General features: G+C 32.5%; 2 protein-coding genes across 2 annotated transcripts; both read left to right on the top strand.

Moving 5' to 3' along the window:
- The first annotated feature begins 1697 nt into the window (after positions 1-1697).
- On the top strand, positions 1698-10076 carry PKL (chromatin remodeling factor CHD3 (PICKLE)). The gene is made up of 31 exons (XM_079026903.1): positions 1698-1855; positions 1963-2048; positions 3193-3338; positions 3418-3555; positions 3644-3798; positions 3884-4045; positions 4139-4383; positions 4480-4575; positions 4657-4793; positions 4886-5098; positions 5175-5282; positions 5362-5412; positions 5523-5622; positions 5703-5845; positions 5932-6029; positions 6119-6257; positions 6323-6492; positions 6574-6640; positions 6734-6856; positions 6973-7082; positions 7189-7270; positions 7367-7706; positions 7812-7917; positions 7996-8070; positions 8170-8231; positions 8319-8395; positions 8492-8622; positions 8735-9074; positions 9152-9284; positions 9358-9431; positions 9510-10076. Exons 3-31 carry the CDS (start codon positions 3195-3197, stop codon positions 9762-9764), a joined length of 4074 nt encoding a protein of 1357 aa, XP_078883029.1. The 5' UTR covers positions 1698-1855; positions 1963-2048; positions 3193-3194; the 3' UTR covers positions 9765-10076.
- Positions 10077-12359: 2283 nt separating this feature from the next.
- LOC145088521 (Golgi SNAP receptor complex member 1-1-like) lies at positions 12360-13937 on the top strand. The gene is made up of 5 exons (XM_079026894.1): positions 12360-12528; positions 12868-13098; positions 13166-13333; positions 13438-13551; positions 13671-13937. Exons 1-5 carry the CDS (start codon positions 12490-12492, stop codon positions 13782-13784), a joined length of 666 nt encoding a protein of 221 aa, XP_078883020.1. The 5' UTR covers positions 12360-12489; the 3' UTR covers positions 13785-13937.
- Positions 13938-15745: the final 1808 nt, after the last annotated feature.

Genomic DNA, 15745 nt, shown 5'->3' with positions numbered 1-15745 from the left:
TCTAATATGTAACCGAACATTGTTTTAGATTACAACCCATCAGCTAAATTGTGGGATTATTGGTATGCCTGATAATGTTTGATCACAATCTAATAACTAACCCTCATATAAATGTTGGATCGCAACCTTACATATCCTAAACGTTTGATCAATTATTAGCTCGTTCAGTAATGTTGGATCAAAACCTAACAACTAAATTATGCTCAACATCCCAACCTCATAATCCACAAACATTGAAAACATTATCATAAACCATACTAACATAACACATAACTTTCCTCTTGCAAAACATCTATAACAATTTGGCATAAAGTAAAACATATAAAATCTGACACAAGATACATAGGCATGTATCCCATTTGTAAATCACATGAACTCACTTGACAACGTTTGATTTCTCAAGTAAATCCGTACTGCATAAATCATTACAAAGTTTCTAAGTTTGTATTATAAGAGAATGATTGATACGACAGAAATGAAAAATGAATGATGATCTTTTAGTTTTGTTGTAATTATGGACCAAATGGTTTCTAGCTCAGGGGTGTAGGTATCATCCTCCCTCTTTGAGATCAAGGGTTCAAGTCTCATCATTGACATTGGTGGAATTAGATGTTAGTTTATAATTAAATTAGATTTGTTGGTTCAAAAAAGATCCAAACATACACCACAAAAGACTAAACCTACATGTAACTAACATCATTACTGATTTTCTAATTAATAATGAAGACCACTAACTAACTTTTTTTTAGAATATCATATTACTAACTAACTATCAATCTATCGTTAACCTACTTAAATGTTATCATAATTACTTTCCTAATATTATTCTCTAATATACACACATAAAAAATGTTTTTGATAGTCATATTTAAAAAATAGGTAACCGAAATCAGAATCAAGGTATTCGTCCTATTCTCAATTATTCATTTCCCACTAAATTGATCCTCGGTTTTTCGGTTTTCGGTCTGATTTAGGTACCGGACACATCTTAGAGGACACTTATCTATAGAACTGAACTGGAAACAAGAATCAGAGTATTCAGTCGAGTTCTTGGTTCTCCATTTACTACTAAATCAGTTTCCAGTTCTTCAGTTATTGGTCCGATACGGTTCGAGTCCTAACCAATATTCATCCCTAGTTTGAATTCTCTCTCTATTTTTCTACATTAATGATGACTTTTGCAAGATCGATGTGATTTATATTGTTAGTTGTTTTATTATCAAAAAGGTTTCCATAAAGAAAAAAATGATCTTCAAGACAAGAATTAATATAAATTAACGATTCTAAGAAGGTATTTCATATTTAGAAAATTCGAATTTTGAATCTTTATCATTTAAAAGTTGTAGTTGTTTTAATTTATATGACCGTGTTGAAAGTTGAACTATATAAATTACCATGATTCAAGATATACATAAAAATTGGTACAGTTTGAATGGGGTTGAACGATATTTTTTTTTTAATTATCAAATTATTAAGTACAAATTTTAGTAAAATCTAAAACATAACAAATTATATTGATATGATTTCTTTTACATGATAATTTTCAAATTACTCCAATAATTAATCTTTTTATTAAATTACAGCTAAAACATCGATCAACGAAAAAAAATAGTATTTATACATCGTCACTGCAACTTTGTATCTCCGTATTTACATATATTTATTTTATTTCTATAAAACGAACCCTAGTAAATCAGTTAAAAGAGAATCAAAAAAGAAAGGGTAAACAAAAAACAGAGGTGCAAGTGCAACAAGGGAAATCTCGGTTTTTTTCGCGCAGGGTTTTCTCAAATTCCTCCAATCCTAAGTGGGAGCAAGGAGATTTGAAACACAGAAACTGGTCATCATCAGGCAGGCAAGTATCTATCACTGTCTTAATTTTGCTCTTGATTCCACGCCCATGAACTTTAGATTTAGTGAAACCCTAATACCCAATTCCCTGCAATTGTAAATTATTATCAGAGTTTGGGTTCTGTCTACCGAAATCCAAAATCTCAGTCGCGTGGATTGGAGTTTGACACTAAGTTACAAGATCGCTGCGGTTTCAGGTGAATTCTGCTGAACCTTTTCTTAGATATGATTGGTCGATTAAAATTGAGATGCTGTTGGAGCCTCATTTGCTTTGAGGGGTTTTTCTATTATTATGGTGTCGAGTTTGCTACATTTCAATAAATATATGCAACACGTAATTCCTGTATATATTGAACCTTTGTCGAAGTGGGGTTGTTTTTGCTCAAAACCCTAGCTTTTAATCACGAGAATCCATGTATGATCAGATATTAATATATCAGCACTTGTTATAAACACCTTTGAGAAATGGCATATGCACCTCAATTAACCTATTTTTTGTTCTCTTGCGATTTTGTGTTTTAGGGATTCTTTAATTGTGTATCTAAATATGTTACTGATAGTTGTATATGCACAAGCTTTTAATTTGATTGTTGATATATGTTAATTGACATCCTTTCTGGCTCTACTTATAGTTTCTTTGAAGGGGCTATTTCATGGTTGTTTATACGATGCTATTCTGTTTATACTTGCTTAGTTGTAGAAGCTTCATTCTATCTAGAAATGGAATGAAGCACAGAATTAATACATATATGGGTTCACACATTTGAGTTTGTATGCTGCAATACTAATCCGATTGAGAAAGTTTGAGTCTGACCAGGGTTTCACAATCAGCAGTCTCATACTTCTTATGAAATGAATGGTTGATGCAAATAATTTGACTGTATTGTTGGGTCTCATACTCTCTTATGGGATCTTGGTCATGGGTTTTATATTGCTATTTGCTAATCATTTTTCCTATTCTGAAATTAGAGCTTTGGTTCTTGGTAGTAATGGAACCTTTTATGCTAATATGTGCATGCCTGAATTTGTAGTGCTATTATGTATGTGCCTGACATATCCTAATTTGTTTCAAGTAACCATTGAGAAATGTAATGTTTTTTTCATTTTTGGGTCCCTAGTCCCTACTGGCTACTCTTCAAATAGTAATGAAATAGCATGTCATAATCATTAGCCACTTGTATTTTGGCCCTTGTAGGTGAAACTTGTATTTCCCGTGTAATGTATGAATTCTTTGTAGAGCTGAAGTACCTATAAGAATATAATTCATCCTTATTGTTAGAGTTAATTTATAAGATCCTGCAAGGTAAATGAAAAGTAATTGTTTTGTTGGCTATGTTGCAGGAATGAGTAGTTTAGTTGAGAGACTTCGTGTCAGATCAGACTCAAGACCCCGCTATAGTTTGGATGATTCTGATGATGAGTCAGACATCCTGCTAGGTAAATCCAAGAATGCAGAGCAATTTGAGAAGATTAATAGAGATGATGCGGTAATTTTCTTTAATTTCATCTTTTTAGATACCAATTTCATTATGTTCTGTTGTGATTGGGTTACATATTCATGTACAGAAAGAAGATTCATGTAATGCATGTGGTGAATCCGGGAATCTACTTGTCTGTGAAACTTGCACTTACGAATATCACCCAAAGTGTTTAATACCACCTCTGAAAGCTCCTCTTCCTACCAGCTGGAGGTGTCCAAAATGTGTAAGTTCTAAAATAGCACTATATGAACTGCTTTTCTTCAACACTTCAAATGCTACATTTTGATTTTAATGAGTTATTTTACTTGCAGGTTAACCCTCTAAATGATATTGAAAAACTTTTGGACTGTGAAATGCGGCCTACTGTTGCTGATGATAGTGATGCCTCAAAGTTGGGTTCCAAGCAGATATTTGTCAAACAATATCTTGTGAAGTGGAAAGGCCTATCTTATCTCCATTGCACATGGTATATCTATTTATCTGTTTATCTACTATCTTATTCATTTAAACAGTATATGTTTTGCTGATTAGCAAAATCATCTGTATTTCAGGGTACCTGAAAAAGAGTTTATAAAAGCTTACAAGGAATTGCCTCGCTTAAGGACAAAAGTAAACAATTTTCGCAAGCAAATGAATGTGGGCAACAACAATGAAGATGAATATGTTCCTATCAGGCCAGAATATACAATGGTTGACCGAATTCTTGCTTGCAGGTGAACTTTCTTGAAAATCATATATTAGCTATATAAGACGAAATTACATTTTGGTTCTTTTTAGTGAAATCTTATATCTGGTGGATGAATCAGGCAAGAAGGTGAGGAGGAAAAGGAATATCTTGTAAAATGGGTGGGACTTAACTATGATGAATGTTATTGGGAATCAGAGTCAGATATCTCATCATTTCAACAACAAATTGAGAATTTCAATAGACTGCAGTCTAGATATCGGAAACTAAGGAAGCAGAAAAGCAACAATCATGATGCAGCTGACTTAAGAAAGAAGTCAAAAGAATTTCAACAATTTGAAAAGAGTCCCGAATTTCTTCCTGGGGGTAGGCAATATCTATCTTGATTTTGGGAATATTATTTATAGCAAGCTTTGTACTTTTGATACTAAGAGATCCCAAATGTTTTTGGTGTAATTGTAGGTGAGCTCCACCCATATCAGCTTGAAGGATTAAACTTCTTGCGTTTCTCATGGTCTAAACAAACACATGTCATACTTGCAGACGAAATGGGTCTTGGTATGTTTTCTCCTTAGTCTTTTTACAGGTTTGTTACTTGTTATTGTTAGTTACAACTTACATTGTTATATACAATTTCAGGAAAAACAATACAAAGTATTGCCTTTTTAGCCTCTCTATACGAAGAAAATGTCTCCCCACATCTAGTAGTAGCACCACTTTCTACATTGAGAAACTGGGAACGTGAATTTGCCACATGGGCGCCTCATATGAATGTTGTAAGTTACAAGATCTTTCAGTTTCTAATATTTTCTTTTGAATAAGTTGTACAAAATAAAGCCCTAAACCCTAAACCCCAAACCCACTGCAGGTTATGTATGTTGGAACAGCTGCTGCACGTGCTGTAATACGTGAATATGAATTTTATTTCCCAAAGTCTCATAAGAAGGACAAGAAGAAGAAGTCAAGTCATGGGTCAAATCAAAATAAGCAAGCCAGGATTAAATTTGATGTCCTATTGACATCTTATGAAATGATCAACATAGATAACGGGTCCCTCAAGGCAATAAGCTGGGAGACTATGGTAACTTTTTTTGACTTTTTACCACAATGATTACATCATGACATCTTTGTTTGATGAATTCTTTTCAATCATGCAGATAGTGGACGAAGGCCATCGTCTCAAGAACAAGGATTCAAAGTTGTTTTCTGCACTGAAACAGTTTGATACCAGACATCGTACATTATTGACTGGAACCCCTCTTCAGGTTTGTTCTAGTTTTTAATTGTATAATTTACTTTATCTTTTAGTTTTTATATTTGATCTGATTTGAAAATGGTTTTCAGAACAACTTGGATGAGCTCTTCATGCTTATGCACTTCCTTGATGCTGGAAAGGTTAGTATTATTGCAACTCCTAATCATTTCCTGTGTTTGATTATGATATTACATAAGGAGAAGTAGATAACCCTAAAACGTCTTCTTGTGTTGCTACAATTTTTTTGCAGTTTGCAAGTTTGGAAGAGTTTCAGGAAGAGTTTAAGGATATCAATCAAGAAGAGCAAGTTTCAAGGCTCCATAAGATGTTGGCCCCCCATCTTCTAAGAAGTAAACATTCAAAACTTGTGCTTGTTATGTTTCTTAAATCTTAATTGAACTTCATAATAATTTTTTGGTGATAAATGTAGGATTGAAAAAAGATGTTATGAAGAAACTACCTCCTAAAAAGGAGCTCATTTTACGTGTGGAGTTAAGTAGCAAGCAGAAAGAGTACTACAAGGCAATTTTAACTCGTAACTATCAGTTATTAACTCGCCGAGGAGGCGCCCAGGTGAAAAGACTGTTTTGTCCTTAATCTGCTATCATCTATTCTTCAACTTAAAACTAACATCTAATACTTTTTAATTCTGAATTTAGATTTCTCTCATTAATGTGGTTATGGAATTGCGCAAGCTCTGTTGTCACCCTTTTATGCTGGAGGGAGTGGAACCAGAAGACACCAATGAGTTCTACAAGTAAAATATATTTTAGCTTTTGTTATGTTTCTTATTATATTTGTTTTCCTTTTCTTTCTTGTGCATTGATGTCCATTTTCATTTGTCAGACAACTGTTGGAATCTTCTGGGAAACTGCAGCTTTTGGATAAAATGATGGTGAAGCTCAAAGAGCAAGGACATAGAGTTTTAATTTATACACAATTTCAGCACATGTTGGATTTGCTTGAAGATTATTGCAATTACAAGGTATGAATGTTTAACCAGTTGACCCTTTCATTTGGATTGATGTAACCTTTACTTTTTTCTTCTAGAAATGGCTATATGAACGAATTGATGGAAAAGTTAGTGGAGGGGAAAGACAAGTTCGAATTGATAGGTTCAATGTCAGTAATTCTTCTAGATTTTGCTTTCTGCTGTCTACTAGAGCAGGTGGTTTGGGTATTAACCTTGCCACTGCAGACACAGTTATTATTTATGACAGGTAAAAAGCTGTAACTTTTCAGTATTTGTATTTGTAGTTGTAGTTGCCTGTTTCTATCTTGATATATTTTTTTTGTAACAGTGATTGGAATCCTCATGCTGATCTACAAGCAATGGCCAGAGCTCATCGTCTTGGACAGAAAAATAAGGTTAGAAATTGTTACAGGAGATCAGGCTATATGTTGTGGTCGGTTAACTAACATAAGGGTATTTCTGTAATTTCTGATAACTGCCATTTTCAGGTAATGATATTTAGACTTATAACAAGAGGAACAATTGAAGAAAGGATGATGGAGATGACCAAGAAGAAGATGGTGTTAGAGCATTTGGTTGTTGGCAAGCTTAAAAATCAAAACATCAATCAGGTACATGTGTATAGTCATTTGATGTTCATATGCATGTAGACAAAATATATTACATTGATTGATTAAGCAATTGTTATATCATATATGATCTGGTTATGATTTATTACAATATGTAGGAAGAGCTGGATGACATCATCAGGTATGGATCAAAGGAGTTATTTGCTGATGAGAATGATGAGGCTATGAAATCAAGACAAATCCATTACGATGATGCTGCAATAGATAGGTAAAAAAATGCTTAACTCATTAAGATCATCAAATAAAAAATAAACATTCCTTAAATGGTTTGTTATATCTTCTTTTAACGTTTGTAATGTTTGACACTTTGATAGATTGCTTAACCGTGATTACACTGAAGAAGAAAATGCTGCAATGGAAGATGCAGAAGAAGATGGCTTTTTGAAAGCATTTAAGGTTTTCCTTTTTTTGCACAATAAATCGATATTTATTCACCTCTAGACTAAAGACTTGAACTTTTAAACTTTTGTTGTGTATATGAATATGATTTAGGTGGCAAATTTTGAGTACATTGATGAGGCGTCAAAAGAGGAAGAGGAAATACAAGAACCCATAGCAGAGGACAAAAGTGCAGCCACAAATCCAGAAAGATCAAGTTATTGGGAGGAGTTGTTAAAAGACAGATATGAAGTTCACAAAGTTGAAGAGTTGAATTCTATGGGAAAAGGTAAAAGAAGCAGAAAGCAGATGGTGTCTGTTGAAGATGATGATCTTGCTGGATTGGAAGATGTAAGCTCTGATGCTGATGATAATTATGAGGCCGAGTTGTCTGATGGAGAGAATTCAGCTGGAGCAACACCTGTGAAAAAGCCTTACAGGAAGAAAACACGTGGTATGATACACTTTTATCTTTTAATCTTTTATAAGTTGCATAAATTTGTTTTGTTTGGGGTGATAATATTTGTTAATGGGATCTTTTTCTTAATTATATTTGCAGTTGACAATGCTGAGCTACTTCCTCTTATGGAAGGTGAAGGGAGAGCCTTTAGAGTATTGGGATTTAATCAAAGTCAAAGGGCTCAATTTGTTCAAATCTTGATGAGGTATTATAGATTTGTCTTTATCTTTTTACACTTTTTTTTTAGTAGTAATCAGTATTAACTGTGTAAAGTACATTGCAGATTTGGGGTTGGAGACTTTGATTGGGCGGAATTTACTTCACGTTTGAAGCAAAAGAGTTATGAGGAAATTAAAGTGTAAGAGCTGTTTCATCTGCAAAAATTAGTTTAACTTTTTCTTTTGTTGGTGATTTGAATTTTAAAAGATGGTCTGTTTTGGTTTATTATGTCATGCAGTTATGGAACTCTCTTCTTGTCACACATTTCTGAAGACATTACAGATGCTGCAACTTTTTCAGGTGACTTTTTATGGTTAAAACTTAAAACTATGATTTTTATTTTTTTTGTCAGAGTTCATGTTTTTTTATAATTTTATTTTAATGCAGATGGTGTTCCGAAAGAAGGGCTAAGAATAGAAGATGTACTTGTCAGGATTGCAGTCTTGCTTCTTGTAAGAGATAAAGTAAGTTGATGATCAATACGTTTTTATAACTATCTTTTACATGTTTGATTTTTTCTAATCTTTTTGCTATGTTAATTGTTTTAATTACTGCTACAGGTAAAAAACACTTCAGAGAATCAAAGTGCTCCCCTTTTTACAGATGACATCATCTATCGGTATCCAGGATTAAGAGGTTTAAAATTCTGGAAGGAGGAACACGATCGAACCCTACTCCGTGCTGTCTTGAAGTGAGCTCAATAATTTAAAATTTAATTTTGTAATTATAAATAAATAAATACAACTCAATATCATGTTCATATTCTTGTTTTGTTTGGTGTGTATGAACTATAAACTATAAAGGCATGGTTATGGAAGATGGCAAGCTATTGTTGATGACAAGGATTTGAGGGTGCAAGAAGTGATTTGTCAAGAGTTGAATCTCCCTGGTATAAATATGAGTCTCCCAGGGGCACCTCAAGGTCAATTTGTCCCACCTGGAAGTGTTGAAGCTCAAACACCAGCAACAGCAGTAGCAGCTACTCAACCACAAGCACAAGCACAAGTTCAGGATTCCACTGCTGCTGCAAATAATGCTTTGTATCACTTCAGAGAGATGCAAAGAAGACTGGTTGAGTTTGTTAAGAAACGTGTCCTCCTTCTGGAAAAAGGACTTAATGCCGAATACCAGAAAGAATACTTTGTAAGTCATTATTATATATGTTTCTTTTTCTTTCTGCTGTCTTGCTCATTTGGTGTTTTTTTTTATAAATAAAATAGGGTGATGAAAAACCCAATGAGATTCGGAATGATGACATGGAAACTGATCAAAAGGTTGTGGACAGACCAAGTGCAAGCCACAATGACACAAGTTCTCAGATGATTGGTCAATTGCCTCAAATCCAAGTTATCTGTAAGTCAAACTGTCAAGTCAAAATAATAAAATATGCAGTTGTTTATAAAATCTAATTGGTCTTTTCTTACAGCTCCAGAAGAAATAACAGCAGCAGCTTGTGATGATAAAAAGGATCGTTTGGCAATGGCCCGCCATTATAACGAGGTAACTAAATTTGGGTTATTTTTTTTAATTGTGTAAAAGTAAATTTATTTTAGCTAAATTGTTGCATATAATTTGTAGATGTGCAAGATAGTTGAGGAAAATGCGGTTGAATCAGTTGAGGCATATGTGGGGAACAAACCTGGTGCAGGTTTGAAGCTGAAAAAGAAGCTTGAACCACTGGAAGGGATACATGAACAAGTCTCCAAGATTCTTGGAAATGAAAAGAGCAATGGTGATGTGAGTCAGCATGAAGTCAACGGGACCACAAACACTGCTGATGTGGCAATGGAAGATGGGGAAGGACCAAGCCCGGGTGTCATTGTGTTGGAGTAAATCGTGTTACTAAGTTAACTTGTTTCTTATGCTTTTGAGACTTGTTGAGAAGGTTTTTTTTTTTTTTTTATAGAAAAGTGGTTGGGTTGGAGTTTAGATGTTTTGTGCCATGAAAATGCAATACAGTTTACTAATCAAAAGTTATTAGGAGCTAAAATTTGTGTAAGGTGTTCCAACAGGCGAGACACCACCAATGTTGTTAGTTTGATAGTTAATGTTGTCTTTTGAGTATAGGAAGGAGGAACTGATGATACATTTTCAGCTTCTTTTATTGTTATATCCAAGTTTCTGCTAGTGGTAAACTTACAACTATTAACTATCGCATTTTACTTGTGGTGGATTGTTTTGTTTGGGAAAATCATTAATTAAGCTGTGTTTTAACTTTTTACTTAATGGACTTGAAATGAAAATGACTTAGGGGCTGTTTGTTTTTTTTGTGAAGAGCTGCGCAACCAATTTTGTCTGCGCCGCGCAGACAACGCACAGACATATGCCCTCGCAGAGTGTTTGTTTTTTGGAAGTGCGCAGACCAAAAAACGTCTGCGCGAGGTCTTTCTGGCGCAGACATGGGCCACTGTCTTTAGACCTCATTTTAACCAAAAAAAAAAACCACCCGTTCTTTTTTTTTTCTCTTTTTACTGAAAATGCATTTTTAATCTTTATGATGTGAAATTAAGTTTGAAAAATTAATTTATTACAACAGCTGCAGACGTTAAAAACAAACAGTCTTCTTATTGCAGACTGCAGACATTTAGTCCACCTCTTCTGCTGCAGAGGCTTGCAGATCTGGTCCGCAGACTGCAGACATTTTGGCTTCAAAAAAACAAACAGCACCTTAATCTGTTAAGCTATATATGAACAGAAAATATTGAGAACAAGGAAAGAGATCATTTATTATTTTTGTTGTCATATCATATTATCATAAGATATGTGTGTTAACTTGGATATTTTATAACAGTGATAAATTCAAGATTTTTTTCACCAAGGGCCTTGCATTCTGCTCACCGTATAGATCCACTGCTATTTAATGATAGTATATATGACAAATATATGCAAAATAACCATAAAACTTACATCTATTAATGAATCAGTATACATAAATTGAGTTAGTTAAAGATTAGTCATTTACTTGGCTATAAAAAATAAGATTTCAACCATTTTCAAAATTAATTTATGAATAGATCTGACATTGAAAAGGCTATGAAGTGTAAATTACGCAAACTTTGGTCGCATACTTTATTTTATTAATCATGAAATTACTTTGCTGGTGAGAACATATTCAAAGAAATAATTATTTGTTTAATATTTTTATTTAGTATATGACTTTGGATCGGTTCACCAACGGTTTTTGAAGAATTAGATGTTTTATATTATGAGTGTTTATAGTTCAATCCGGTCATTTCGAGATACAAAATTAGGCCAAATTGGTGATCTTGGTTATTACAAAGCAAATCTCAGTTTTTCATTACAAAGCGAATTCACCGAACCAATCAAGATTTTAAGACCCGATTTTTGACAAAAGTTTTTCTACAAAAAATGGATCAACTTATTAAAACTAGTATTAAAAGGCAAATAATTTAATAACGATTAAAAACATAATTGCTCCGATTGAGATGAAATGACTAGAACAAGTTTCATGTACTATGTTCCTTCTGTGCTTATTTTATATAATGTCTGGTTGAATGTTTATGTTTCTACATTGAACAAATTATATAGTTAAAATATTAATAAATATATGTCGTTAAAATAACAAAGCAATTGTTAGCGACTATGAAATAATACTAATTCTTATATTATTAAACTGTTAATATATGTAACATTGTTATTTTCTTCAACCATACAATAGAAGATATTTTTATTAGAAAGTTTGAAGTTAGAAAAAAAAATAGTTATAACTGTTGAGAATCACAAAATAAAATATATATAAATATGATTTGAGATAAATATTTCTCAATAATCCATATGTTGGTTGTGCATTGATAAAACTAATTTCATAGTTAATTTTTTAATTTAGTCCACCATGAATTTTTGAAATAGTATTAATGTGGTTTTTAATTTTATGTAAATTTTAGTTGTACGAATTTTTGATTTAATATTATTTTCTAAATTATTATATGTAATTAACTTACAACTATTTATTTTGACATATATTTGTTTATTTCTCTAAATATATACTGAGATATATTTTCATTTCTTTTTCATTTTGAATTAAGTTTAGATATAATACAACATTAATTGTTGTAATTATTTTCTGGAAATAGTTTTCGGATATTTTTTTTTTAGTTTAACACCATATTTGAATAAACTAAAATGTGTCCCCTTTTAAACATCAAAATATTATATTTATACATAATAATTTTCAAATATTATGTTTACTTTTTATAAAATTTCAAAATATCATTCTTTTTAACATTTTTAAGTATCTTATAATTATTTTAAATTGTTATTTTTCTTAATTGACGACTATTATATACGTCTTATAAATCTAATTTTAAAATATAAATACCTTTCAATATGACTATTTCTTTTATATATTATAAAAATACACAAAATTAAGGTGTATCTACAGAAGGGGTTTACCTTCCTCTGTTCAAGTGTGTATATACGCGAGGGTTTTTTTTATTTTATTGGTTCAAGTTGTTTCGTGTTTAATCGTCTGTCGGTCCATCGCAATTCTAAACATCAATTCCATTCAACAGGAAGGAACTGGTTTCCTTCTTCTCCCATGGATCCACCAACCTCTTGGGACTCCTTGCGAAAGCAGGTTTTTATGTTTTCCCTCTTTTACTTGTCAATTTTCTATTTTGATTGTTTAATTTCAATTCGCACAACTCGGCGTTTGTGGTATCATGGATTTATCTCAGCTTTACTAGTAATTAGTACCGGATTGAGATTAAGGCCAAGTTTTCCTGCCGAATTCTGGGATGTTTAAATTAGTTAGGGTTTATAATAATAAACCAATGATGATCGGATCTAGATTCTAGATTGAGATCAAATTTAGTGGACTTCAAATTTGGATTGATAACTTTCGTTTTGGGTATGTAAAATGTGTGATTCATTGTGAGATGGTTCTTATGTTTCTTTCATTTTGGGTATGGAAAAGGCAAGGAATCTCGAAGCGCAGTTGGATGATCAAATGCATCTGTATCGTAAATTAGTTTCAACAAAAGTTGATGATGGAAACGAAAAGGATCTTGGATCACAAATAGAACAGCTACTTAAACAACTAAACCATGTAATTTCACAAATGCAAGCGTGGGTGTCATCTGGAGGATCAGAAATATTTTCTCATACATTAACTCGTCATCAAGAAATCCATCATGATCTTAGTCAGGTAACATCATTCTTATTTTACCCTTTCATAAAAGGGTTTCATGATCCTTATATCTATTTAATTACAGGAGTTCAATCGGCTTCGATCTAGCCTTAGAGCAAAAAGAGAGCATGCATCATTGCTTGAAGATTTCAGGGAGTTTGATAGAACAAGATTAGATCTTGAAGATGGTGGTGCCTCTCAAGAACAGTCTCTCCTTAAGGAGCGAGCTACTCTTATGAGAAGTACAGGCCAGGTGTGTATATAACTGGATCTATTGGTTGAATTAATTTTTTTTTTTATAAAATTTCATTTTTATATATATTGAAATTTGAAATGCTATATTTAATGTGGATGTAGATGGATGGTGTAATATCACAAGCACAAGAAACCCTAGGCACACTCATGTTTCAAAGATCAACATTTGGTGGTGTTAATTCAAAACTTAGCAATGTTAGCAGTCGTCTCCCAACTGTAAGTAAACTATCATAAACTAATTTCATTTTACTAAAAATAAAGAAAAAAAAATTATATTTGCAAAAGGGTTTATTTATGATTTAACAACAAACTATTTTGTCTGTGTTTAAAAACAGGTGAATAGCATTCTGTCATCCATAAAGAAGAAAAAATCACTGGACACAATTATTCTTTCATTAGTTGCTTCTGTTTGCACCTTTCTAATCTTGATTTACTGGTTGACAAAGTAGCAAGGTATTATTACCCAAAGTCCCAATTAGTCATATATACAGGTATATTGTATGGGTATATGTAATGTATGTCATTGTTTTTGGGGACTCGGTGTGTCATAAATGTATTTTAATCGACATGTTTGCAGTTATATGATCAATGTCCTCCAAACATCTTTATGTGGTCGTTTGAATGTGCTCAAAATGAGAAGAATGAGTTTTTTTTTTTTTTTAGCAGAAGAGAGATCGAGAACGAGTTTTGGGACAAAACATTAACATTAGTATTAGTCAAATGCATGTCAAACACAATCTAGGACAGATAGATTGTCATGTGTTGTCCTTTTTTTTTTGTGTGTATAATAAACACAAGGGTAGAATATTTTGATGGGATTTATGACTATGACTCTCTTTGAATATGAGAAATTAATAATATATGTGTAAGGTTCGAATATCAGATTTATGGTACGTAAAGCACGTGATGTGTCGACCATTCAAAAGCATACGTAGGAAGGATAACTGGTATCTTGATCCTGGACAGTGCACACGCATCCACTGAATCATGAACTACCCCACATCCCCCCTAATCCAACAAGACAAGTAGACAACTATACAAAATACAAAATTATAAAAGACCAAAAGGGTGGTCAATTCACTACAAGAATATGTATGGTCTTGTAGGTTGTAATACAACACGTCAATAATAAATACAAAAAATTCGAGTTTAAGTGTTCCTTATGTCGTTATCTTTTATCATAGGTTATGCCTGTATAATTATTATATTATTAGATTAGATTACAACTTACAATCGATATTGTCCTCTACTCCCGTGATTATTAGTTGCTGCCTCTCGTGGGAGTCCATAACATGGAATAAATTATATATTTGGTTACTACCGACACCAGACCAATTTCTGTCGGGCCGGTTTTCCCATACAGTTGATTTTTAGTTAAAGTAGGATAGTTCTCATCATTTTGGACAGCATGATTGAAAACAAACATCGTATTCGAAGAGTAACTACACCTAAAATAATATTTGACGTCACTATTATGAATTATATGGATAATAACGAACATTCCAAGATACTGAGAATACAAAGATATATGATTTGGTTGTAACATTAATTTGGAAGCCACAATAGTTTGATGTAGAGACACGGAAATCCATTTTCAATTCATAAAATTTTATAACTGTTGCAACGATTATCTTCCTTCTATACAAGGAAGATGGCGGTCAAAAGGTGTTTACAACACCCTGGTTCCAGAAAATAACGGTTAAAGGTAGTTATAAAGAAAAACCGCAACTGCATCATGATAATATTAATATAGTAAAAGAGTTTTAAAGGGAAAATATGATTTCAGACCAATCCCTTTATAGAAAGGGTAGTTATAAGGAAACCGTCAGGGGCTCTGTTACTTGGACCTCATTAGAGATGTTGCCCTTAGACCCCGCCTTCGAGTGTGCATCTCGTATCTTCAGTCTCGAATAGTAAATTGAACTCAGCTGTCTCGATAGTAAATACTAATAAATAAATTCTAAAATATACGATTGTCTATGTTTCAAATTGTTTGTGTCACATCTCAACGACATCCTGAAAATAAAACCAAAACTGATTTAATCATAACAAACTTCGAAAGTCGTGATCATTTTATTAATCTGAAAACATTAGATTAGTTTCCTACATTCCATATCTTCAAATGATACAATATTCTAATAAATAGTTATGAAAATTTAAGAAATGGTTAATATAATAAAACATCTTACATATTTGGTTTTTTTCTGGATTACTCCTTAACTTTTTTTTTTCTAACAAAAATTTGCATTTTTTATTTTTTTCCTATTCGGCCATTTTAGCATTTAAATCGGGAATCTTTCCGATTTTAAAAATCTTCTTTGAAAAAACTCTAAACTTCAAAAAAATCTCACATTTGACAAATTCGTTCTTTTGAACCAACTCTTTCGTTTTGGCTCATAATTCTTGTGTC

The sequence above is a fragment of the Lactuca serriola genome, chromosome 1 (assembly GCF_051521515.1).
Source record: "Lactuca serriola cultivar US96UC23 chromosome 1, Lser_US96UC23_V15, whole genome shotgun sequence".
Taxonomy (NCBI): Eukaryota; Viridiplantae; Streptophyta; class Magnoliopsida; order Asterales; family Asteraceae; genus Lactuca; species Lactuca serriola.
Note: the sequence above shows the minus strand (reverse complement) of the source record. Positions and strands in the feature narration are given on the sequence as shown.